The 25621-nt window shown below is 51.0% G+C and overlaps 4 protein-coding genes across 4 annotated transcripts; 1 reads left to right on the top strand and 3 right to left on the bottom strand.

The window, feature by feature from the left end:
• Positions 1 to 1192: 1192 nt before the first annotated feature.
• Positions 1193 to 1711, bottom strand: HRG_08651 (reverse transcriptase (RNA-dependent DNA polymerase) domain-containing protein; the record flags this gene model as incomplete). Its single annotated transcript, XM_044867122.1, has 1 exon — positions 1193 to 1711. One exon carries the CDS (start codon positions 1709 to 1711, stop codon positions 1193 to 1195), a length of 519 nt encoding a protein of 172 aa, XP_044718009.1.
• A 7102-nt stretch (positions 1712 to 8813) lies between these two features.
• Positions 8814 to 10506, bottom strand: HRG_08652 (cytochrome p450 domain-containing protein; the record flags this gene model as incomplete). Its single annotated transcript, XM_044867123.1, has 4 exons — positions 8814 to 9277; positions 9334 to 9942; positions 10000 to 10285; positions 10372 to 10506. 4 exons carry the CDS (start codon positions 10504 to 10506, stop codon positions 8814 to 8816), a joined length of 1494 nt encoding a protein of 497 aa, XP_044718010.1.
• A 6896-nt stretch (positions 10507 to 17402) lies between these two features.
• HRG_08653 (polyprotein) lies at positions 17403 to 20485 on the top strand (the record flags this gene model as incomplete). Its single annotated transcript, XM_044867124.1, has 11 exons — positions 17403 to 17553; positions 17633 to 17743; positions 17825 to 17876; positions 17944 to 18025; positions 18120 to 18195; positions 18927 to 19039; positions 19084 to 19279; positions 19370 to 19378; positions 19478 to 19796; positions 19982 to 20340; positions 20388 to 20485. 11 exons carry the CDS (start codon positions 17403 to 17405, stop codon positions 20483 to 20485), a joined length of 1566 nt encoding a protein of 521 aa, XP_044718011.1.
• Positions 20486 to 20902: 417 nt separating this feature from the next.
• HRG_08654 (DDE superfamily endonuclease domain-containing protein) lies at positions 20903 to 22995 on the bottom strand (the record flags this gene model as incomplete). The annotated part of the gene is made up of 5 exons (XM_044867125.1): positions 20903 to 21287; positions 21335 to 22345; positions 22396 to 22491; positions 22554 to 22566; positions 22623 to 22995. The coding sequence occupies 5 exons, from the start codon at positions 22993 to 22995 to the stop codon at positions 20903 to 20905; spliced, it is 1878 nt and encodes a 625-aa protein (XP_044718012.1).
• Positions 22996 to 25621: the final 2626 nt, after the last annotated feature.

The raw sequence follows: 25621 nt of genomic DNA on the forward strand, positions 1-25621 counted from the left end.
CAAACCCTCGGATACCAAATGATTCACTATGTAATCATCTAAATAAGTTTAGAGATACCTGGTTATTATTAAATCCTATTTCAAAAAAGCCAATAATAGCTAATATTGTTGTTAATATTATACATAGACAACTTAATAAACGACTACCTGTCACACCAACTTTTCTACCAAAAAAGCCGGAAACTATACACCCTAGTAATGGTAACACAATTATACTTAAATAACTTTGTTGCGATTGAACTTGCTTCTATTCAATTCTGTCTGACAGCTCTCAACATATATATACATAGTGGCACGTCCGTGCCACTATCCAGTGACTCACCACTTGTAAGTGCTGCCTAAACATGTCTTGGTCCATGTCTCATACCAAGTCAACACTCCCCTAGAGCTGTCAGACTTCAACTAATACAATGGCAACGCTATTCATAGCGTACGGGTCCAATTCCAATCCTCCTCCTGTTCCTCTCGAAAGCCTCCCTAGGCAGAGGCTTGGTCATCCCATCTGCTAGCATATTCTCCCCTGGAACCCAGTACACTTGGATTCTCCCTTCCTTGACCTCATCAACGACGTGATGAAATGCTATATCAACATGCTTGATTTTCGACGTGTTCGATACTCCTCGGGTCAGCTGTACAGCTCCCTTATTATCTCCAAGCAGTAATGGCACTGTTTGCTCCCCTTTCCTTCCAGTTCTGCAAGTAGTCGACGTCCCCAGAGGGCAGCTTTGTGGCCTCCCCATCCCAACATACTCTGCTTCTGTCGTAGATCTTGCCACTGATTTCATCTTCTTGCTATACGTCATGACGGCGCCTCCGTAGACCATAAAGACGAACCCCAGGATACTCTTCCGGTCCCTTGGATCAGTAGCGTAGTCGGTGTCAGAGAACGCTTCCCCATCTTGTAGGCCTGCAGAGCCGACGTGCCCTTCGATGTTGTGGTCAATGGAATAATAGTCGATATCGCTGCCTTCGACTCCTTGTGCGTGCTCATTATTTCCGCCATATGTGATACCGTGGTGAATAGTCCTGCTGACATAACCCAATATTCGTAGCAAAGCCTTCCAGTGGTTCCAGCATGCCTCTACCGTGAAAGATGCCATTCTGTTAACTGCGAATATAATGTCGAACCTCGTATTGCATAGCCAAATCAGCTTTCCGAGCAATTCCACGTATTTCAACCATTCGTCATGGTTCAGAGGTCGTCCGGTTCCTCAACGAGCTTCCGTATAGCTCCAGGTTCCATGGGGTTGCGTGCTTCATTGAGTCGTCGTAGAAATTCTGCCACGGTTTCCTTCGCAAATTGTGATTGATCAATCATCAGCTTTCCATTGTGCCTTTGAATCCGAATTCCGAGAATGTTCTCTGCTTCTCCGAGGTCTTTCATCTCAAATCTTCCCTTCAGCTTTTCCTTGACCCGTTCAATGGCAACCTCGTCCCCCCCTGTAATCATAAAGTCATCCACGTGCACGCCGATGATTACCCCCGACTCTGTATGTCTGAATATTGTCGGATCCACTGTCATCGGTGAGAAACCAATCTCCTTGAGATATTCTGATATTAGCAAATACCACATCCTTGCTGCTTGCTTCAATCCGTACAAACTCTTCAGGATCTGAACGTATTTCCCGAAATATTGCTGGAGCTCAGTTGGCACTTTCATGAAGATCCTTTCCTTTAGGTCTGCTGCAAGGAACGCAGCCACAGCATCCATCTGGTATACCTTCCAGCCTTTCTTCGCCGCTAAAGCTAGAATGATCCTCATCGCATCGAGCCGGATCGTGGGTGCGAAGGTTTCCTCGTAATTGATCCCGTGTTTCTGTGTGAACCCTCTCGCGACTAGACGTGCTTTATACCGTAGTATCTTCCTTCTTTGTCTTTCTTGTGATCAAACACAAGCTTGGCATCAACTACTTCTTCTCCGTGCACGTCAACTTCGTTGATTTCCTCCGAGAATGTCTGTCGTCGAATGAGATTCTGAACTTCCTCATCTATAGCTCCTACCCATTGATCCTTCTCACTGCCTTCCATCGCCTGTCGGAAGGTAAGCTTTTCGGTCGAAGTCGTACAGGTCTGTATTAGGCTGGAGAAGCGTCCTTGCTACCATGGCTCTTTCCTTCCTGCCACTCTCCCTCGCTTCTTCAGACGTTCTGCCATGCGCTGTTCTTCTCTTTGCCGCCATTCCAGCTCTGCTCGCTGCTTCTCTGCTCTTTTGAGTGCCACGGCCTCTCGTCGAATCTGGGATCTTGTTTTCGGCAGACTCCTTTCAGGAGAGGTTATATCCGCCTCCTGTATTGACAATGATTGTGTCTCCTTGGAGCTCTTCCTCCGAATCTGCAGTGTCTTGGTCGGTCGGGTTCCCATCCGCTGCTTCTCCGGCATCCTCCCAGCTTCTGTAGCTTCCTGGTCCGTAGTCCTATCCCCGACCGAATCTTCGGCATCAGAGTCATCATCAGTGAGCTCCTTGCTCCTTTTTCTCTTCCTTCTCATCGTCATACTGCGATTGTGATTCTTGGCTGATTTCATTGTCCATATACTTGCTCTCATCGAATTCCACGAATCGAACCTCGTGGACCTTCTTATCAGCTGGGTTCCAGACTAGATAGATTTTATCTGTCTCCTCTTTGTATCCAACAAAACTCCTTGCCATGCTCTTTTCAGAAGCTTTGTTCTCTTTTCTTTGGGAATAAATACCCAGGCAGGACATCCGAACACTCTCAAGTGCCCTGATCTTGGCTTCTCTCCACGCCATAACTCCCATGGGCTTTTAGCCATTCCTTGACAACTCCCTATTTCTCAGATAGGCCGCTGTTGCATTCGAAAACTCCCAGTATGCTGCCGGGAGGTCCATTTCGTGACGCATAGCAGACCCCCTCTCTGATATGGTTCTCATGCTCCTCTCAGAGATACTATTCCCCTCCGGGTGGTAGCCCACTGTTGGTTCGATCCGAATAGTTCTTCCCGTGCAAAATACCTTCATTGCCTCGTTTAGAAATTCCTTTCCGCGATCAAAGCGCATCGCCTTGACCTTTTCGCCTTTTCCGTACTCGCGACACTCTGCCTCTGCAACAACTACCCAGGCTTTGATCTTGTCGGTAATTCTCGTTTTGTCTCTAGAGAAATAAACCCAAACTCGCCCGGTAGCCTGATCGGTGATTGTCAGCATGTACTTCATTCCTTGAAGTGATAGCTCAACTGGCCCCCAAAGATCTATATGGACTCTCTCTAGCTTTTCTGTCACCGCAGACATTGGCTCCCTTGAGACCTTTCTTGTCATTTTGGCCTCGGTGCAGCTTGAGCAGAATGACGGGCAGAATGAGTTGTCTCCGAGATCATCCATTACGGCGTTCAGTTTGCCCTCCATATGCTTTCCAGGGTGTCCCAGCCTAGCATGTAGTAGTCTTTCAGGCATCTTCAGGATTGACTTCAGCGCTACCCCGTTATCGCCATCCTTTCTTGGATTGTATGGGCTCGGTGCCCTCTTGTCTGGCTCAAGCGCCACACCTTTTATGTCTGTGGCCAAACAGCACCTCCTCCTGATTTCTTGTCACCGTGACTGTCTTCCCGGAGAGTCCACGACAATACATGCTCCCCTGTCTTCCAGTTCACCGACTGATAGCAGGCTGCTCGTCGCCTCCGGGATGTAGTGCACCCCGTACTATTGTCGACCTTGCTCTTCCTTTCTGTGAGACGTAAAAGATCCTCATCTCCTTTCCCTCTTGAACGAACCTCGGGCCGCCTGCAATCTCAACACTTGTCTTTGTAGGGGACAACTTTGAGATAAATTGGTCTTCCCTTGGGGTGATATGGACGGAAGCACAGCTGTCGAGATACCATTGTGGAGGGCTGTTACTTTTGTGTTCGGAAGCAAGTAGGTAGATCTCTCAGATTCACTACCACTGTCTTCAAGGATCCTGACCGCGTTTGCCTTTTCTTTGCTATCCATGGCCTCTCTCGCCTTCGCTTTTTCAGAGGCTAGCCAGGTCTTCCCTGCTTTGTTCGATATCGCGTATCGCTTAACGAGGGACTGATAAATTGCTCGTGGATCGGTGAGATGGTTGACTGAGTTCTTGTGGATCTGGTCAATACTCTGTCGTATTTTCATTCTCGCAAGAGAGACATTTTTAATGTCCGCAGCATTCTCTCCTGGCATTGATAAATCTGACGATTCCGCTGTTGCCATACCGGTGACGCAGCTCATAAGATCGTCACTCAACAAGTTATCTTCAAGATCCATCTTCCAGCTGTCAAAGGAGTCTCTTCCATCAAGGATGGTTCCTTTGTAGTCTTTCTTGCCCATAGTGCCGGGTCTTTGCTGTCAACCGTCGATTCTTGACGAAAAAGTGTTCTCATATGCCGAGTTCAATCGTGCAGTGGAAGCAAAATAAAAGCAACCGGGTGCATAACCTGTTGCGATTGAACTTGCTTCTATTCAATTCTGTCTGACAGCTCTCAACATATATAGGCCCAAGTTATCTATCCACCCACTTTCATTAACTGTACACCCAAAAAGTGGATTAACTGTGGCTGACGGCCGAAGAGGGCCGATACCGCCAATTTGTATGCACACATTCTCTACGATAAGTAGAGCCAGGTAGTAACAGTTCTCCTTCAACGATAAGGCACCCAAAATTGAAGCTATTCGTACTGCGCTTTCTATGCTGATGAGACTATTCTTTGGTGTTTACAACAGGCCTCCTTCTTCGAGTGCACTACGTGCCTGATCCGCTTCATCTAACTGTGATTCCAATTGATCCCATACATCCTCAAGGGCGGCATCGTCCGTGAGGCCGGCGACGAAGATGCAGTCTTGGGTCTCCCGCCGTACCGGCTGATCGTCATCATCAGAGACTGGCGTTTGACGCCCGGCTTGTTGATACGCCCGTTGCATCCGTGTGCCTGCCTCGTACGTATCGCCGTTTTCCTCGATGTGCCGCAGCCCTCGTTCCGTTGAAGTCATCGCGGCCGTTACCGTACCCGTCATCGCCGCTGGTGCCGTTGAGGAAGGAGGCAGTCGTATATCCTCAGCCCGATCATGCCGTACAGCGATCTCGTGATGTGACGGATCCCGCCGCGTTGATCTTGACCGCCGTGACTCTTCGAGGTTGAGTGAGCCCTGGGGCGGCCCTTAGCCCTGATAACTTGTGGCTCGTATGGTGCCCGAGTAGGGCTTGTGCCCTGAGCGCTTGTATCGATCGGAATATACCAAAATGGGTCGAAGTCGTCGAGTGTAAGGGAGGTATTGGTGTTGATAGACTCGAAGATTCGATGGCAGCACGGTAGCCCTCGACTAGTAGCCCAATTACAAGGACATTGACCTGGCGGCGGTTTGGCCCGTTGACTTCGGGGTCTAGAGGATCTTGCGATGCTCATCTATTAGTAGCTTTAACGCATATGACGATACTCGCTCGCGGATCGGCATATACGGCGCCTGTAGGGAGAACGTTGATATCTTGTGGAGGTTTCGATTCTCTATCGCTGTGATCTGAGCAGCCTGATGGCCCCAGAAGCGTTCGAATCGTTGGAAAACGGTCGTCAAATCGCCCGTACAGGACCAAAGGAACTTCTTCATATGAGAGTGAAGTCCTCGACGATCGAGGTCGTTGTACGCCCGAAGTGGCGATATTGATTAACGAAACAAGATACAAACTTCTCCTTCCAAGGCGTTAGCCACGTATTGCAACAGTATTGTATAGCTGCAAGCGGGTGGCGGCCTGGTGTCTCAAATTGGCGTAAACGTTCGTTGAAGCTATTCACATCTTGTGACTTGACGATCTCGTTCCACTCTTGTAGAAACGCTTGGAATGCCGGGGCCCGTACGACTCGATTGCCGATTTTTGATGCCTTAGGGAAAAATTGCTTGCATTTCGCAACGACATTCTGGTTAATATGCCACGTGCAGAGAAGGTTAGTACTGTTTTGAAGCTCGCGAAAGCTATCTAACGCCTTAAGCAACGCAGTATCTCGGTCCGTGACAGTGACCCTTGGAAATGGGATCGACTCCTTCTCGCAAAGGACTAGCAGCAACGAGATAGCCCAATAGTAATGGGACTCGGTCTCGCCGTTCAAGAAGATAGAGGCAATAGAGAACGTTTTGTTATCTCGAGTGGCCGCGCAGATATTCAATAACGGCATATTGAATCGGTTCGTCTTGTAGGTACAGTCGAGGACGAGGACATCGTGATGCTGACGCCATCGATGGAAGGTAGCACGAGGCGCGAGAAATAGCCCAGTTAGCCGGCCCTGGGGATCACGACTATCTCGATGAAAGAAGTCGGACTTATCTAGCCGGTCGTAGAGAAACTGAAGAGGCGTACGGCCAGCTAGTTCTTCCTGACGGTGCCTAGCCAAGGCGTTACTCACGTCTTGAGCCGTGATACCGGCTAAACGAGGATCGTCGTGAACCAGGTCACGAAGCTCGCCAGCAATATCGGTCGGCCGGGTATTGTTATTAAACTTCCGGATAATGTCGTCGCGATACTTCTGGATAACAAGCGCCCGGTACTTCGGAAAGACCATCGGGTCATCAACAAGGCGATGATTGTGAACATCGTGAAGATAAGAGATAGTCCAGTAACCGCGTTTTTCCTTCAACGAGAGGCGAAATTCACAGTCTGTTTTCTGGGTTGCTGTATTGAGGCGACGACGAGAGATATGAGCAGCTTTATCCTTCCGATTTTCGTAGGGGCCGGCCTTGATACAACGAACAAGTGCAGACTTGCGTTGGCCAGCGTTATCCCGCTTCGATGTTCGAATGTGTAGGGCGTAGCCCTCAGCCTCAGCAACGGTATCGGCGGCTTCCATCGCGGCCTGGAAGGTCGGGAATAGTGTCTTCGTAAGCGACTCCATGATTCGGGCTCGTAAGGGCAGAAAACGCGGTGCGAATAGCTTCAGTTTTGATGGTATTGCTGATAGTTACGGTTACAGGATGTTGTTACGCAAGCATCACGAACTGGCCAGCTGGCCGGCCGGGAATGGGCGCACCAAAATTAGCGGCATCGGCACTGCGCCTGACCCAGCCACAGTTGATCCACTTTTTGGTGTACAGTTAATAAAAGGAGGTGTATAGATAATTGGGCCCCATATATATACATAGTGGCACGTCCGTGCCACTATCCAGTGACTCACCACTTGTAAGTGCTGCCTAAACATGTCTTGGTCCATGTCTCATACCAAGTCAGTCTCATACCAAGTCAACAAGGCAGCCAGGTCGGACTATCTAGGTGATCCGGCCGGTTTACCAGGCAGCCACATACCGATGCCTGTTCACACGGCTGCCTGTTTCACACGGCTGCCTGTCTCACACGGCTGCCTGTTCACATGGCTGTGCGTTCGGCAGCCGGTGTCCTTGATGCTTGGTGCCGTGCCCAACGCCCCAGTGTGCGTAGGGACACGCAAAAACGCATCAGAAGGACGAATGGATGGCTACATGCTTTTTGAACAACGTTTACTGTTGCTACCTTCCAGCACACTGCTCTCACGGCCTCCAGCCATTGGACAATGGAGTATTCAACGCCTCCAAAGCTGCATATCGACGAGAGTTGGAAAAGTTCGCTTCCCCTGACTGATTCTGCTCCGATGGATAAGGTCAATTTCATCAGAGCCTACGCCAAGGCTCGTGAAGTGGGAATGACGAAGAAGAATATACTCTCCGGCTGGAGAGTTACTGGCAATTGGCCAATTTCGCGAGCCAAAGCTCTACGGCACCCAGAAATCCAAGAGGATAGGCGGAATGACAGCCCAAAAAGGACTCCGGAGCCGGCGCCGTATTTTGGCTCGGATGATACACCAAAAAACCAGCCGCCAGATTCGCGATCTTGGGCTAAACAAAACACCAAAGACACGGAGACGGTATAACGTGATAGCCAAAGGCTTTGAGACTCAACAACAGACGTTAATGGCGCATGTCACGAGAATTGCTGGCATGGAGGAGGAACTGGCACGCCTGAAGAGAGGGAAGAAGAGGAAGGCTATTCCGAATCCCAATAAACGTTTCATGACTCTGAGCGAGGCTCTAGCCTCTGGAGAAGCCAATCCAGAAAAAGGAAGCGAAAAGAAGCATGTTGTGGTGAACCATAGCTCTTCGGGGGGAGTCAGGGCCAGAATCGGAGGCTGCTTCAGTTATTGAAGTCAGAGAAGAAACCATACTACCTCAGCGCACCACACGATCGGGGAGGCCGGTCAAAAGCCCTAAAATCCAATAGATACATCAATTGTAAATTTACACCAGGCAACCATTTGCAAATAACTTTTATTTTGGTCAAGTTGTGTGAAAGTGAAATAGTTAAGTTTTGGTGGTTTTTTTTTTTTTTGCCTGGCGAAAAGGTGGGAGGGTGGTGGTGCATGGGTACTCGTTGCAGTCGCTCAGCTAGTTGTCAACACACTTGGTTGAGACCGTTACATGGAACGACCAGAATGGATCTATATTACATCGCTTCATATACGACAATGAAGGTCGCGCGTCACATGAGATTACATGGGAGAAAGACAATTGCAAGTGCGAGAAACGCGAATTGTTAATAGAGAGCAGTCGTAAGCGCTCCTTCTGCGGCAGGTAAGCGGCAGGCCGGCCCCGGCTCGCTCGGACTCCGGAGCCAGTTGAGAGACGGAGGAAGGGCCGAAAGGGGAAAGATTTCGACATCTGTTCGGCTCCGACCCAGCCAGGTTGAAAGCCACTCCACTCAATCCTCTACCCGTGCCACCCGCTGGAATCATACCCATGGAATGCATCGACTGCCAAATTGGAAACACCAGTTCGGCCCGCATAGCAACTGCCTAAAAGAATGGCCGAGTTGTGCGTTGCTCCAGGCTCAGCTTCATCCTGTAAGCTTCCATAGGAAGGGATCCAGAGACTTCCGCTCCCTAATCAAGAGACGAGCTGCAGGATCGGGAAACATATCGCTGTCAATCGTAAAATTGGCGGGCCTCTTTGCACCAGGGGGAAATTTAAATTCGTACCGTAGAAGCAGGTGAGATAGAATCAACTTCATTTCGTTGGCAGCATAGAACCGGCCGGGACACGCGTATCTCCCGTATCCGAAGGCCATGTTACTAGAGTTGGTCATGGTGAACATGAATCGCTGTGCTTTCTCCGCTTGAGCCGGATCCTCGCGCAGTTTAGAGTATCTGAAAGGGTCAAATTTGGAGGGCGCAGCGGGCCCGGGCACGAGAGCAGGATCCTGCAGAATGGCATTCGAAGGCACTGCGACGCGAGTCCCAGGCGGAAGAAAGGTGCCGTCAGAGAGTGTCATTGGATTATGAAAGATGCGGTTAAAAGTCACTGTGAACATGTCAACTATCTCTTGGCCGTATTCTTAATGCAAACACCTTACTTACAGAGAAACACGGGACTGAATCGCTGCGACTCCTTTAAAAGGCTGTCCAACTTACAGAGTCGACTGAGGAGAGTTTTGTCCCATCGGCCGACGTCGAACAATGCGTTGGCGGCTTCTGTTCTAAGCGGCTCGAAATATTCTGGGTGTGCACATAGATCATACAGCGCCTGCGTCATCGTCAAGGCCGTTGTATGTATTGAAGTCAAACTCAGGATGAGCATCCGCTGGGCCAAGTTGTCGAGAGATCGCTCTCGACCAGTCGCTTCGTCCATCATCCACTGCAAGATATCCGTAGGCTTCGCATAGTTCGGCCCCAGCTCCTTCTTAGAAGCCTGGCGTGAATTCAAAATGCCGCCGATAATTTTTCGAGAAGTTGCAACGTTTGTGAGCAGCGCCCTGTAGGAAGGCATTAGGAGAGCGACAACTGGTCGGAGCCAGCGCGGGAGCATCCGTAGAGCCATGCCAGTGATGAAAAGATTCTTGCTGTACTCGGCCGTTGCTGTATGCCATTCTTCGTTCCTACACTCTTCCGGGCCAAGAAACACCCTGGAAGAAATGTGGGCAACAGTCCGCGCCAGGAGGTGGTTTATATCAACCTGAAACCATTGGTCTGTGGGAATACAAACTAAGACAATGACCCTGAAGAGTTATGGCCGATGGGTCTTACCTTTACATTCGGGAATTTCTTTCTTCAGAGCAAGGTCTAGTTCAGTCTTCATGATGGAAGTGAGAAGGCCCAGGTTTGGGGTCAGTCTTTGCTGGATCACTCGGTTTTGTAGATCGCTCTCCAGAAAAACCGTGCCGCGAGTATAGTCACCGACAAAGTCATGGATGAAAGGCTCAACAGAGCGTACTTTATCCTGTGAAAGGGCACGAATCTCATCAACATATTTGGGTGTGAGGATGACGATGTCAGCCCCAATGCGCCGAACTTGAAACAGGGAATCCTTGAACTTGATTGAAGCATAAACGTTAGACCATCAACACTTAAGCTTCCAACGCAATTGGTTATTCTGTCGCCTCCTCATGAATCACTGACCTGATGATAACCCTGACGAATAATGGAAGGCCCGTCTCGCACAAATCGGAGACGGACCAGCCAAGTAGGCTCCCAATAGCTTCGATATCCGGCGAACGGAACTTTGACTTCAGCTTTAAGCAGTGTCAAAGACATGGAGGCCAAGAACAATGACACCATTCCCAAAACAATAGCAGTCTGCACATTAATTCCGTTTTGTTGGATGTGATCCAACTCAAAAGTGAATAATAAAGGCCAAGTCATGGTTGTAGTATTATTGTTCATACTGGTCATTCAAACGTTTGAATGAAGTGTTGACAAGCGTAACAAAAGCAGAGTATAGTTCGACGGCCTCGATGAAGCATGATCAGTCTCTGACCATGTATTTGCCGACGGACGCTCGGCTCCGGCACATCACTGGACACGTACCCTGGATCTTGGATCAGGAAATGCCGTCATTGAGCGACTTGCTCCGACCGTTGAGGTATGGAGCTGTTGACTAAGGTGCTCCCTGTCGGTGGCGCTATATCGGCTTTCGGCTTACGACAGCTACCATTCGTCCACGTTGTATTATTAGCAACCCCGCAGCGTGTACAGGTCAGCTTCCTCCCCTCTTCGCCTGAGGAGGTTCGAGCGGCTGAGGCAATGTGGGCGTTTCAATGAAACGAATTCCTGATTGGGGTAGAGCATCGCAAGTGTGTGATGCTCAGGGGATGTAAGTGCGCAACGAGCCTGCACCAGAATTATGACCGCAATGAGCAGAAAAAGTTCTCATCCGGTCAAAGATATCGCGTATTGAACCATGATGAGGATTTGCTCCATGAATCTGAAAATATTTGTACCGAAGAAATAGCTTCCAGTGTTTAGATAAAATGAGGTAGGCTTGCCCATATCTCCGAGGCTTGAAGATAAAAGGAACAGGGCTGGCTGGGAAGGGACACGATGGCGTGTCGGATGACGTGTTACCACATAGGCCGTGTTGTCCTACCCCACATATTGAGGAAGGACTACCGGTAGGGTGTCCACTTAAATCGGATATTTCCTCACCGCTTGCCCTAACCGCAGTGTGGGTATCCATTGGCCAATGATGGTTTGCCATCTGGTTTGTCTCGGAGTCTAGCTGAGACATGGACAGGGCATCTAGCTGAGACATGGACAACGCACACCCGCATTACCGTAGAAATTCAGCAAATTCGTTCGACTTTTAGCGCCTGGACCGGGGGGTTCCCCACAGGTCTCAGCGCCACCAAATTTGTATACAGAATGTACATCTAGCCGGGCCCGCCTCTGCCAGTCTGACAACGCAGCGCACAACGCCGGCACGGCCAGGTACCTTTCGTATACAAATTTGGTGGGGCTGAAACCTGTGGAGCCCCCCCAAGCGCTAAAAAGTGAAACGAATTTGTTGAATTTCTACGTATGGCAAAGTTCTTTCCATATTTTCCATTATGGACAGATGTACGGAGGAAGCTTTCAATAGTCATTGCTGACGCTAAAATAACCCCTGTCAATAAAAAAGAAGAACGTACCAAATTTCTATGGCTTTATTCCCTGCTAATACTATCCCTCCTTCCTCTTGATACTCATTGCCGCCTTCCAATTTAATGATTTTCTGCACATGCCGAGGAATTCGCTCAATCCAAGCTTTTATCTTCTCTTGCGGCAGCTCTTTCCAAGCTGCCTCCCAAGCAGAAATAGCTTCAGCCCGGCTTTTCAGGGCGCCTTTTTCGTAGTAGTTCTTTTAGCCAAGGCCAGCAAGGCTCAATAGCATTAAGATCAGGCGAATTGCCACACCAAAGAAGGCGCCGGACTTTATATAAGTCGTACACCTGCTGCTGGATATAGTGGTTGTGAGCTGGAGCTTTATCTTCTTGTATAAGTATCCCTGGAAGATCCTTCTCGCATTCCTTTGCGAAAGGAAAGAGCTTTGGAATTAAGATCTTAGTTTGGTAGCGATACTGTTGGGTCGTGGGTATTCGTGCTGTGCACAGGGTGATAGAGAATACGAATCAAAGGTGCTAAAGAGCTATGCCTGTGACTGTTGTATTGGTAATCTATGAAGAGAAGAGAAAAAGATGAAGAAGAATGAGGGGAAGGAGGAGAAGAAGGAAGGAAGGAATGAAGGGAGGCGTGTAACCCCGGTCCGAATGTCTTCCGAGACCCTCCTATAAAGCCTCCTTCTCGCGTAGGGCCAGTAGAGCCCATGTCCCCACATAATGAAGTCCTCCGCATCTAGACAGATACCATAGAAATTTGGTACGTTCTTCCTTTTATTGACAGGTGTGGGAATGGTATTAGTCTAACGTAATCTACCCCTTCCTGGTCACACCCCTACCTGCTCAAAATTCCCCACCCAAGCGACCCGCACCTCATGGCGAGACAGGCCGACCACCATGACGGAAATTCGAGACCAATCGATTCCACGCGAAGAACGGGTCCTGCTCGCCGTGAAGGCCTATCAGCAAGGCCAATTCGACAGCGCCCACAAGGCCGCGACGGCATACGATGTCCCTCAATCGACAGTCTCTGCTCGACTGCGCGGTGCCCGGCCCCGACGCGACGCGCAGATGAACAACCGGAAGTTGACGGCGACGGAAGAGACTGCCCTCGTACAATGGGTCTTGTCGATGGACGAGCGAGGATGCCGCCGACAGTGGTCTACACTCGCCGCATGGCCAACTTGTTGCTTTCGGAGCGCTGCCAAGAAACTGTCGGCGAAAATTGGGTGCGGAAGTTCGTTGGCCGCCACGACGAAATCAAGGCGAAATACTCTCGTCGATACGATTACCAACGTGCCAAATGCGAAGACCCGAAGATGATGCAAGAATGGTACGATCGGGTGGCAATGGCGAAACAGAAATGGGGGATTCTTGATGAGGATGTCTACAACTTCGATGAGACGGGTTTTCAAATGGGAGTCATTGCGTCGGCAAGAGTCCTTACTCGGTCTGACCGGCGAGGTCGGCCTATGGTCATGCAGCCAGGAAATCGAGAATGGGTTACCGTAATTGAATCTATTAATTGCCAAGGTTGGGCTTTGCCGGCGATGGTCATCTTCCAGGGCAAGGTGCACCAAGCAAGCTGGTACGAGGCAGATGTGCCCAAGGACTGGCAGATTGCCGTGAGCGACAAAGGTTGGACTTCCGACGACCTTGGATTGCATTGGTTGAAGGGTTTTCGACCCATACACACGGCGCCGTACCGTTGGAACACGCCGACTTCTCATTCTCGACGGGCACGGCAGCCATGTTACGCCGGAGTTCGACAAGTACTGTACAGACAATGCCATCGTGGTACTCCAAATGCCAGCTCATTCCTCACATCTCTTACAGCCTCTGGATGTCGGGTGCTTTTCGCCTTTGAAAACTATATATGGGCGGAATGTTCAAGAGAAGATGCTCGCAGGGGTCAACCACATCGATAAAGAGGACTTCCTGCTTCTGTACATCGAGGCCCGCCGACAAGCGCTCTCCCGTCGAACATCCGAAGTGGATTCATGGCCACAGGCCTTTCCCATTCAATCCGACCCGGGTTCTGTCACGGTTACTAGTTCAGGTTGACAGGAATGGCAACAACAATGCCAACGATGACGGCGACAAGCACACTCAAGCCCCAGAAAGCTTGGAAGCCCACAAGACACCTTGCAATGTTAGCCAGCTTACCACTCACGTGGAAGGACTTCTTCAGCGCCGGCCACAAAATGCGGGCACGCCGGTCTCACAAGCCATAAACCAGCTCATCAAAGGATGTCAAATGGCCATGCATAGTGCCGCGCTGCTCGCCGACGAAAACAGACATCTTCGGTCAGAAAACCAGCGGCGAAAGAGGAAGAGAGAGCAACGACGCGAGTATATTGGTGATGGTGGTGCTCTGTCTGTCGCAGAAGGCACGGCTAAGATAAAGCGACGGCGAGAAAAGGAAGAGGAACGTGCTAGGCGACTGAGGGCAAGGGAGGATGAGCAGGCAGGGCAACAACTTATCGAGGAGCAGGCCCGACGGCAGACAGAAGAAGAGCTGTGCGTCCCAAGACGGCGTGCACCACCACGGTGTAGTAAATGCAGGTCATTTGAACATAATGCCCGGACGTGTAATAGATAGACAGGTCTGAATTTACTTGCTTGTTTGTCTCTTGGAATCAATTGCCGTCTGTTGTGTTCGGTTGGTCGCGCCATGAGGTACGGGTCGCTTGGGTGGGAAATTTTGAGCAGGTAGGGGTGTGGCCAGGAAGGGGTAGATTACGTTATTGCACTCACCTAGCTAGCTTACGTACACAGTCACGTGTACGGCTGAGTACGGCTGAGGCCACAAAGCTAGCTTCGTGACTTCCTCTCCCTTGTACTTGGGGGGACTAAAATCCGTCCCGATTCCCGCGCATGTCAAGTCATGCACGGGGGGTGCGTTGAGTAGCAAAAAGTCCGTTGATTCGCAAAAAAGAGTACATAGCGGCCCCGCCAATTAACTAGTATGATTATGTACCTAATTTCCCCCCATAAACGCACGAAGCCCCACCACGTCGATTTACGCACTTATCCGTACAACAATTAGACATACTGTTGGAATACTAACCTGCTGAGTAACCCGTGCAATCGGGATACCATCACGGTTCATGCACGACTCCCACGTGACACCCTACCCCGCGATCAGGGCACGCAGCCCCGGCTGCATGCCCCCATTACCGGGTGCACATTCCGTTTCTTGTGAATAGCTTCCTCTTCCCTAGTTAGTTACAATTGAAGTCATCACCGGTTACCCTACCTGTCGTGACTGTGACTCAGCCTACAGCTTGTGCGCATGCGTATCTGTAGGCACATAGGTGCCTACCATCACTGATCAGTGGTTCCAGGTCCCGAAGGAGCCACAGAGCAGCAAGGTAGACGAAGAGTCGCCGATCTGATCCGCCTGCAATTCACCGTGCCGTTCGGAGAAAGTGATACTTTTCCTCTACGGGTAGAAGAGACAAACTCCGTGAATCGTTCCGCCGAGCAACTCACCGACCGTTCGAAGACGACAAGTTTGTGCTAAGAGCAGGAGACACTCCTTATTCCGATCCGCCTTCAACTCACTGTGCCGTTCGGAAGAAAGAAGCAGAACCTACGGCTAACCTATTGCTATTCCTAACTGCCGTTCCGCCGAGCAACTCACCGACCGTTCGAAGGAAAGGAAAGAGACATAGCTTAGCTGCGTCAGCAACGTATTCCGACTCCCTCGCGATTGTGCTTTAATCAGTACAATTGATTACTACAATTCACCTCCGACACTATGTCTGCAGGACCTAGCAGCAGTGCCCCGGGAGGCAGTAGTAATACCCCCGTCCCTACTATCTATATTGCTCGCGATCCCCCAAGCCAGGAGAGAGTGCAAGGATAGCTGGACAAATATACTGGCATACCGATCGACATGTCAGACATTGACCTATCCCTCTGGCATACCCCTGTGAACCCAGAGGAAGAGCCAACGCCACGCCACCTGATCACACAACTCGCCCGTGCGTGGACCGACTATGAGAGAGCCAATGTAGGAAGAATCGACACTCTTATTATGTTCCAAGAGCACTTCGAAGGATGGAATAGTGCACTCTTCGGAAGGATTGAGCCAACGATTCGAGCTGCATTCGTCAACTATCTTCGTACGAAGGAAGTGATCACTGGCCCCTTGAGAAGATGCCGACATGACTATCTTCTCGCTTCCCTCGTCACCGAAGAATATTGGGAAACCCAGGATACCCCGGTCACCTCCATCGACGAAGGAGCACAACCCGTGCCCGCAGCGATCCCTTTGCCCCTCTCACCACCTATTCAACCGCCTGTACAACCTGTCCAGCAGGCCACTCAATCCGTCACCCCAACCGCTTTTACAAACGCTCCGACGAGCTACACCTTCCCTCACCGCACAAGGATAGCTCCCCAGGTAACACCAGCTCCCCCTATTACCTACCCCAATTCAGTGGCGATTCCCAAGAGCCAAGTCAGATCCGCCACAATACACCCCATACCGCACATTGCCACCACGAGACGTGCCGAACACCCCGACCAATGCCCAGACTCTCGCCCTCTTCGTCAAGATTTGGAATAAGGAAGATACCTACTCAGGTCAACCTTACGATCTCCTTGACGATAAGATCAGGAACTTCCTAACCACCTGCCGTTCGGTTGAAGTCCCCGAGAGTCAGCTACACGCCTTTCTCCCCCGCGCCCTTACAGGTCGAGCAAAGACCTACTATGACCTTTATCTTGACCCAGACCTCACGTTCGCCGCCGCTTACCGACAACTTAAGCAACATTTCGATACCAACGTGAATCTGGAGCATTACCATACGGACTGGTCAACTATCACCTTCAACAGTGTCCGTAGCAAGCACAGTGACAAGGACCTCCACGCTGTGCTTGATATAATGCTTGACAAGCTCCAATTGTGTCAACGAGCGATTGGGCCGGAAATAGCTGGCGAAAGCAACCTCCGCAACGCAGTCATCCGCGCTTGCCGTGGAACGCCTGAGCTCAAGCAAGCCTTGTACAAAGCCCCGCCCATTGCGAACAACTCTTTGCCGACCTCCGCGCCTCTATTGAACTTGCGATCACGGACAACGGTAGCACCCAATGGTATACCGACCGCAAGTATCAACAGAATAGACCCCCCTTCCGCAACAATAACAGCGCGAACCCCAAACGACAGCCGCAGAGAAAGAAGGTGTGCTTCATCTGCGGCAAAGCTGGCTGTTGGTCTACCAAGCATACCATAGAAGAACGGAAACAATCACGGATGTATTTCCTTAATGCCCACAATGCCTCCGACACGACCCCGGACTTCGCCATGTTCCTCGCCGAATTCGAAGGTCATGAACTTGACGAGACCCTGTCCCTGACTATGATACTGCCGATGAAATTGACGATGAAGACCCAGCGATTGGCTCGCTGTTCTTCACGCAATCATTCCTCGCAGATTACGCTGTTTTACACCGTCTGACTAAGGAAGATGCCTATAGCGCTCCTCAAAAGGCCCCGGCACAACAATTCCTTGTCGATGACCGTTACACAACGCGTTATCAGGGCATCATGCTCGACACAGGTGCTTCCGACGTTTCAACCGCTGGCCTAGACCAATTCCATGCCTGGCAGCGCGAAGACCACTGCGCTACCCTCGATACCACCCGCGCAGGCCAGGCAGGCATCTCCTTTGGAGATGGACCCCGGATTGTGTCTGTCGGTGCGACCGCGATTCGCACGGCATTCGGGCCCGTTGATTTCCACGTTCTTCCCACTAAGACCCGTTCCTCCTCTCCTAGCCGATATGGACCGGCTAGGCTTGTTTTTCAACAATCAGACCAACGAAGTCGTCCGCGATGACATTCGCGTTCCCGCAGTACGTAAATGGGGCCACGCATGGTTCCATCTAGGTAAAGAAGAGACTGCGAGAGTATTCCTGACCGAACGCGAATTGCGACGACTTCACCGACGATTCGGTCACCCGGCCACAGCTAGACTCCACCGACTGCTTAGATGTGCCGGGCATGATGATATTGATGAGCAGTCAATCCGTGAGATCACGAGGATGTGCCACCACTGTCAAATCAACGGCACCTCCCCAACGCTTCAGGTTTACCCTTAGAGACGACCGCGAGTTCAATTTCGAGATAACCGCGGATGTAGTCCAAATAGGCGGAAAGCCTGTGCTACACGTGATCGACGAAGCCACAGCGTTCCAAGGCGCCAGGTTCCTCCCCTCGATGACCGCCCGAGACACCTGGGAAACGCTACGGATGCTGTGGATAGACACCTACCAAGGCCCCCCGGACTTTATGCGCCACGTCCCTCCGCCGCGCCTACGATATCCTCCAAGCAGAGTTGGGTGAGTCGAGAAGCCCAGATGCCCTCCTCCAAATGGCTGTAAAGGCAGTCAATGACACAGCCGGCCCGGATGGCCTTGTCCCTACCCTCCTCGTCTTCGGCGCATACCCACGAATCAACCACGATTCACCGCCCTCTCCCCCTATGATCAAGCGCGCAGAGGCTATTCGGAAAGCCATGGCAGCTCTGCACCGTGCTGCCGCTGCCCGTCAGGTTAGAGATGCCCTCAACACGAGGAATGGACCAAATGTAGAGCGCGCTGCAGAGCTTCCCTGCAGAGCGAGGTCCTCGTGTGGAGAGAGGCTGACGGCTGGACCGGCCCGTGGATCGTTATCGGCAATAACGGCCACGAAATAACAATCAATCATGTCAATGGCCCCGCAACTTCAGGATCACAGCGGTCAAGAAATACCACCGTGATCCTCAGGCCCCTCATCACAACCCCACGACGACTCGCAGCCAAATCCCCGACGAGTCGACCCCAATGCACCCCTAACCCCGATCAAGATGATGCCCTGCCCCTGTGCTCCTACCTGAACAACGCCGACGAGGACGCCCCAAAGGCTCCAAGAACAAGCCCAAGACCGGCGTAGCCAACCTGTCAAAGAAGGAAGTTAATCACTATTATTCTAGCCGCCTTTAAATATCGGGTCTCTGCTAAGGGGCGGTACGAGATATATACTATATATCACGCTGTTCAATTGCGCCGCGAAGGCCACATCACCACACCAGGTGCCCCCTTTGAACAGTCCGATACCCAAGAGATTAACAACCTAATCGCACAGGGTGTGTTTGAGTTCATTCGTTTCGACCCCGTGGCCCACAAAGGCCAAAGACTCTTTAAAGCACGCATGGTCCGCGAAGTTAAAGGACTCGGACCAACCACAAGGCCTACGAGAAATCCCGTCTCGTCATTCAAGGCTATAACGATCGTGATAAAGAGAATATCCTTACCCAGTCGCCGACCGTGCAACGGGCAGCACAGCGGCTACTCCTCTCAATTGCCCCCTCCCTCGCAGGTGAAGCCTCCGTCTTCCTGCGTGATATCACACAAGCGTATATTCAGTCCAAAACCCCCCTGAATCGTACGATACTCGCACGCCTCCCAGCGGAATTAGTGCCCCGCTATCCCCCAGACGCCATCATCCATGTCATCCTTCCCCTGTATGGCATAGCAGAGTCAGGTCTCCATTGGTTCGTGACATATTATAGGCATCATCGTGAGCGCCTCGGTATGACACATTCCACCTTTGACCCCTGCTTGTTGATCTCCAATGATCAAGCCGCCGGCTTCGGCATGGTCGCTATGCAGACGGATGACACCCTCCTCCTCGCCTCCCCTGAGTTCGCGGCCGCAGAAGAAAAAGAGATCCAGAAGGCTAAGCTCCGCTCGAAACCAAGGAGCCAGCTATCGGCCACGACTCCCCTCGAGTTTAATGGTTGCACACTTCTAGCCGAAAAAGACGACCTTATCATCCAGCAGAAGGGCCAAGGCCAGAAGTTAGCCACCATCTTTCTCTCCTCCACGGATCGCGCGCAGCAATACGCCCAACAGCGCGCGCGCGGAGCATATATCGCATCAATCTGCCAGCCCGAGGCCACGTTCGACTACTCAGTCGCAGCACAAGTGCAGCAGCCGGAAGCCCCGGACTACAAGACCCTGAACAAGCGGATACAATGGCAGACCGACAACCTGCAACGAGGACTCCGCTATGTTCCCTTGGCCTTTCGACTGCGAAGCTAATGGTATTCACGGACGGTTCGTTCGCGAACAACAAAGACCTAAGCTCACAACTGGGCTTTGTTATTGTGCTCGCCAACGAGGAACAGAGCCCTGCTGATTTCACGATCAGAGGCAATGTCCTGCACTGGTCATCTACGAAGAGCAAGCGAGTGACCCGGAGCGTGCTAGCCTCGGAGATCTACGGCATGGTCCAAGGTTTCGATATGGCCATTGTCATCGCGACCACCCTGCAGGCTATTGTCAAGCAGCTGGACCTACCCCCGACTCCCCTCATTGTCTGCACCGACTCATACTCGCTATACGAATGCCTCGTAAAGCTCGGGACCACGAAAGAGAAGCGACTCATGATTGATATCATGGCGCTAAGGCAGTCCTACGAGCAGCGCGAGATGGCAGAGATCCGTTGGATCAATGGGGATGACAACCCGGCTGATGCGATGACCAAGCAGCACCCAACCGTGCTTTGGAACGGTTGATTGAGACGAACAGGCTGACGATTCGAGTGGAAGGATATGTACAACGACCCGTGACCGCAGACACCACCTAACGACAAACGACTCCATGATGACGAGCCTCCCTTCATTGAGACCGGAATGAAGGGCAGGCACGGCAGCCTTCGGATTCCATCACGAAAAGAAAAGACTGCCTGTGTTGGAATACTAACCTGCTGAGTAACCCGTGCAATCGGGATACCATCACGGTTCATGCACGACTCCCACGTGACACCCTACCCCGCGATCAGGGCACGCAGCCCCGGCTGCATGCCCCATTACCAGGTGCACATTCCGTTTCTTGTGAATAGCTTCCTCTTCCTAGTTAGTTACAATTGAAGTCATCACCGGTTACCCTACCTGTCGTGACTGTGACTCAGCCTACAGCTTGTGCGCATGCGTATCTGTAGGCACATAGGTGCCTACCATCACATACAGCTAGATTGATGGTCTCACGATGCTAGATTGCCTATCTATTCCTCCTTTATAATAGCTTCAAATTCCTCGGTTAGCCCGTCAATAACGATCTCTTCAGTAATCTCAATTCCGTCAACTTCAAACGTAAGCGCCCTTCGTGCTGTAGACCTCTCTTGGGTCTCTAAGATAACCAATTCAACGGCTTTCTGTACGACCTCGCGATCGTAGTCTTTGGGCCAAGTAAGAACGCTGCTTCGAGTGTACGTAATGTCATTGTACCATATCCAAGCGAAAGGACAGTCAGTCGATCGATCTGGATCGCCAAGGGCACGGAAAGCGGCGTATTGGTAACATATCGACTCGATACTATCCATGTAGCTTCGAAGACCTCGTTTGTCGCGGCCAAGGAGCCGTAGCTGCTTGTTTGATGACTTCGAGATACTATCTCGGCAGGTACCCTTAACCTGCCTAACCCAGCGGCGCAAAACGCAGCCTCTTCACGGACTTCCTTTTTAAGCCGCCTTCGTGCCTCGTCAGCCTGTGCAGCCAGTCGGTTGTATTCGTCTTTTGCGACACGTAGTCTCGAATCGTGGACGGTTAATGGCCCGAATTTCCCTACAATCGATGTCCCTTCTGCTAGTTTCGATCGTCTAAGCTGATTCTCTTTGAGACGCCTCATCTCATCCGTGGCGGTGATACCATTGAGTGCGAGGGTGTGCGCTGCTTTACGTACTTTTCCCTGTACGTGTGCAACTGACGGCGTAATAGGCGTACCTGATGCAATAGAGAGGTCTATTCGTAGTCTGATGAATTCATGGCATTTGTGGATGTCGTGAAGATTTAGCCGTGGTGTTTTGAGGGTCTTCCAGTCAATACGATGGACTGTAACGGGCGTTGCTGGCCCTCTACCGCCTGGAACCGCTTCGATCGATCGAGAAGTTGGCGTCTGTGGTGTAGAGCGCATATTTTCGAATGCATCCTCGTTACTACTATCGTCATCTATTGGCGTGCCTTCCTCAACGAACCCAGGGAGTTCTCGTTCGCGGACAGAGTCGGTTAATGAGGATAACGCATCTTGCAACTGGTCGAGGACGACGCTTGGGTTGAATGGAAAGAGACCAGATTTCTCCCAGGCTGATAGGATCGTAGGCCGCTTAAAGGTTCGGTTACGCATCTCTTGAAGATGGAAAAGGAAGTCGGTCTTGTTGAAGTTAGTAGCTCCGTTTGCAATCTCACGATATAGCACTTGTTGATGCCAGTGCTTGTAGGGACCAAAGACCCCAACGTCAAGCGGCTGGAGTAGGTTAGTCACATGAGGCGGTAACGGGAACAGCTGTATATTGTGTTGGTAGCAAAAATGCACCAATTCGTATGTAAAGTGGTTCTCGCAGCCGTCCATTAAGACAAGGCGCTCCTCTTCGGGGACTTGGGGCCGGGTGTGACGCTCGAAGTGGTCGATGAATTCGAGGGCAAGGATATCGTTGACGTAGCCCTTTGGGCTTGTTGTAATTGTTATGCCTTTATCGAGGTTATCGTTAACCCAACGGACCGGGATCTGTGCCCTGGAAGGATGAGGAAAGGAGGATACTGCTGCCGGTCGCGGAGATTGACTCTATAGCAGTAATCGAGACCGTATCCCGAGAGTCTGTTAAGACGGGGTTATTGACTTCGTTAAAGGTCCAAATATACGTCCCGGTATGTAAATACCCCACCATAAAGCCTGTTTCATCGAAGTTCCAGATATTCTCGCGTCTGATGCTATTTCTATCGATGTACCTATTCCAGTCTTGGTAGAATCGAGAGAGGACTTCACGGTCTTGCATGACTTTACGCTTTGCGTCTCAGAAGCTGCCTTTCGACGATGGAAATATTGTTTGTAGCGTTTTATAAATCGTCGAGCCCATGACCCACTAGCTGTAGTATTACCTCGGCCCGTAGCTTTGAGTATCGCGTTGGCATGTTGTTGTAAGGAGCGTTGCTGGATGTGGTGGCCTTGTGTGATGCGGCGATGCGCCCAGCATAGTACCTCCTTCTCTTCTTCCGGTGAAAGAAGTGTACGGTTGCCTCCATTGGTAGCCTTTGGATGATTGCCTTGAATACGAGACCGTAACCGATAGTAGGGTACGCGTAATGCAGCAGAAGCTGCCATGATTGTACGGTAAAACCCATCGTGATAGAGCTGGGTTGCTGCGACGGTTCGCGTCTCGAGGTTATCGGGTGTAAAGCGCGAGAAATGAGGCAAGCCGGTCTCTGAATCGATCCACGTATTGATAATAGATGAGTTACCTTCTAGAGAGCCATACTGCAAGGGATAGATAGTAAAATCGTAGTAATTGTTATCGTTAATTAACTAGTCTTGTGATGTACTAGTAAAGACCATGATGTCTAACGCGCATCGCGCGTCATCTAGCGTTAAATGCGGGGTTGTTTTTCTTGTAACGCGGATATGTAGGAAAAGGGGGGTACCTTAATTTGTGTGGACCGCTCACTAAACTATAAGTCACTATTTTTTTTTTGCGAATCAACGGACTTTTTGCTACTCAACGCACCCCCCGTGCATGACTTGACATGCGCGGGAATCGGGACGGATTTTAGTCCCCCCAAGTAGATAGACAATCCTCATAGCATAATACGACACACCGGTTGAACGACGTTCCCAGTTTGCCTCATGCTCGAGCCCTGCCAACAACAGGGGTTATTTTAGCGTCAGCAACGACTTTTGAAAACTGCCTCCGTACGAAGGTACTTCGTACCTTGTATGGAAAGACCCTTGCAATACTAGGTATATGGAAAACCACCCTGCTCTTATGTCTTCCGTAAGTGTGGGCCGTTGGCTCCACAATATGTGAGTCATGATGCAAGGGGGTGTGACGGTGCCCGGCCGTCACAACGTCCAACCTTTGGCAGCCAATTGGCCTCCGCAGTGCGCTCGCGGTACGGTCTACGATATCGCCTGGGCACCTGGGGCCGATCTGACGCGAGACCCGCGCTGTGTTATAATGATGGAGTTTGACAGGTACGGCGGACCGGTGGTCTTGACCATTCGCGACGGCTTGACCACCAGCGACGGCAGGAAAATTGTGCCGATTCTCCCAGTGGAGAGGGACTTCCTCATCGGAGGCAATCTTTGCTCTCGCACCCAGTTTCCCCTGATCGTATGCTAGGTAATCACCGTGCACAAGTCACAAAGCATCACCGAGGACTTGATCGTTACGGACCTGTCCTGCCGTGACTTTCAGACCGGTTTAAGCTACGTGGCCGTGTCGCGAGTGAAGACGTTCCTCGATGCGCCGTTCGACCACAATCACCTACTTACGAGTTTCCGCCAGAGGCACCAAGATGAAGATGAGATATCAGCAACTTCGCAGACAACAGGTTCTCGCACAGAACCCTACAAGACAGACCACGGGTCTGCATAACTCCACGTGATGCAGCTCGCGAATCTCGCGATGAAGAACTGTTACGAAAATGATCCAGGGCGTAGATAATGCACGGGATAGTTTTATGGTTGTAGATAATTTGACTGCTCAACCTTCGGCGACTGCTTGACCTGTTGGTCCGCAGACTCGCAGCCTTTGGCTGATTGTACGCCTTGCACCACAGCCCTAAAGTGCAAGGTGTGACGTAGTATTTTAGTTATAACTCCAAGGGTTGATGCGCAAGCTTAGGTTTTGATCTTGCTCGAAAGATCCCGTTGAACATAAAGTTGGTCAAACATGTCTGTGACGTCACAAAACAATCTGATGACACTCATTTTCCTTTTCTTGAAAGCCCTGGATTCGCACGGCCCAAGCTGTGTTCTCAGAGACTGTTGCTCAAGCAAATCAAGCGCACGGATGAGACAGTCGTGTTCGTAATCAGCCAACACAGCAAGAGCGTGCTTCTTTTCCGTTGGCTCCTCGGGTGATACGGATGAGTAATGCCCAAATTCAGGGAAATGGACAGAATTGACGTTGTGTTCTGCGGTATCACGAGCTACAGAGCCGAAATCGTTGTACATGCGGCACATCGTCGTCAGATGTCGAGCGGCTGCAGCTGCAATGTACTTCTCCGTCACAGTGGGGAACACTTCTGTGCCGGAGCCTAATGAGGACGAGATGAGGCAACACGCGAAAGCGAATGAGTATGCGCACGCCACATGATCTGCTCCTGTTGTGCGGACCCAGTTGAAAAAGGATCGCATGGCGGATGTGTAGACAGTGTTGTTCTGCAGCCCTTGCTGCTCAAACCGTGAATTTTCCTCAGCTTGGGTTGCATGGGCATGCAGAAAGCTCGCAGCTCATGATGCAAGTTCTGGCGATCCCAAGCACTGCTGGTCAAAACCAACTCGTGGTTGAGAACATATGCCACGAAGCGAGTCAAAGGAACGCTGACTTCCTGGGGCGCTAGCGAATTGCTTCCGACAAGGTCACCGGGGGTTGATTGAGCATTTTTGAAGCGATTCGTGTCATTGGATGGATCGCTGCTCTGCTGTTGAACCGTGCCGTCAATGATCTGATCGATTAGTTCATGTAGGATAGAGACATCTTTGATAGCAGGCGAAGCGACAGCCTCGATGAATTCGTCGATCTGAAAGCCGAGCATAGACAACCGCATAAGGTCGTAGAGCAATGATGTAGGCGCAAAAGTACGAACCCTGTTGTTACAACCAATCCACGTAAAGGGGATGATGTTTAGATACTTGTCCTCCGCTATGTGAATCTCGTCTCTGTCAAACACTTTGAGTCGTTGGGCTCGAAGAAGCGGTATGAAAAGGCTTGATTCGACCAGCGACC

This window comes from Hirsutella rhossiliensis (genome assembly GCF_020360975.1).
Source record: "Hirsutella rhossiliensis strain HR02 chromosome Unknown scaffold00010, whole genome shotgun sequence".
Taxonomy (NCBI): Eukaryota; Fungi; Ascomycota; class Sordariomycetes; order Hypocreales; family Ophiocordycipitaceae; genus Hirsutella; species Hirsutella rhossiliensis.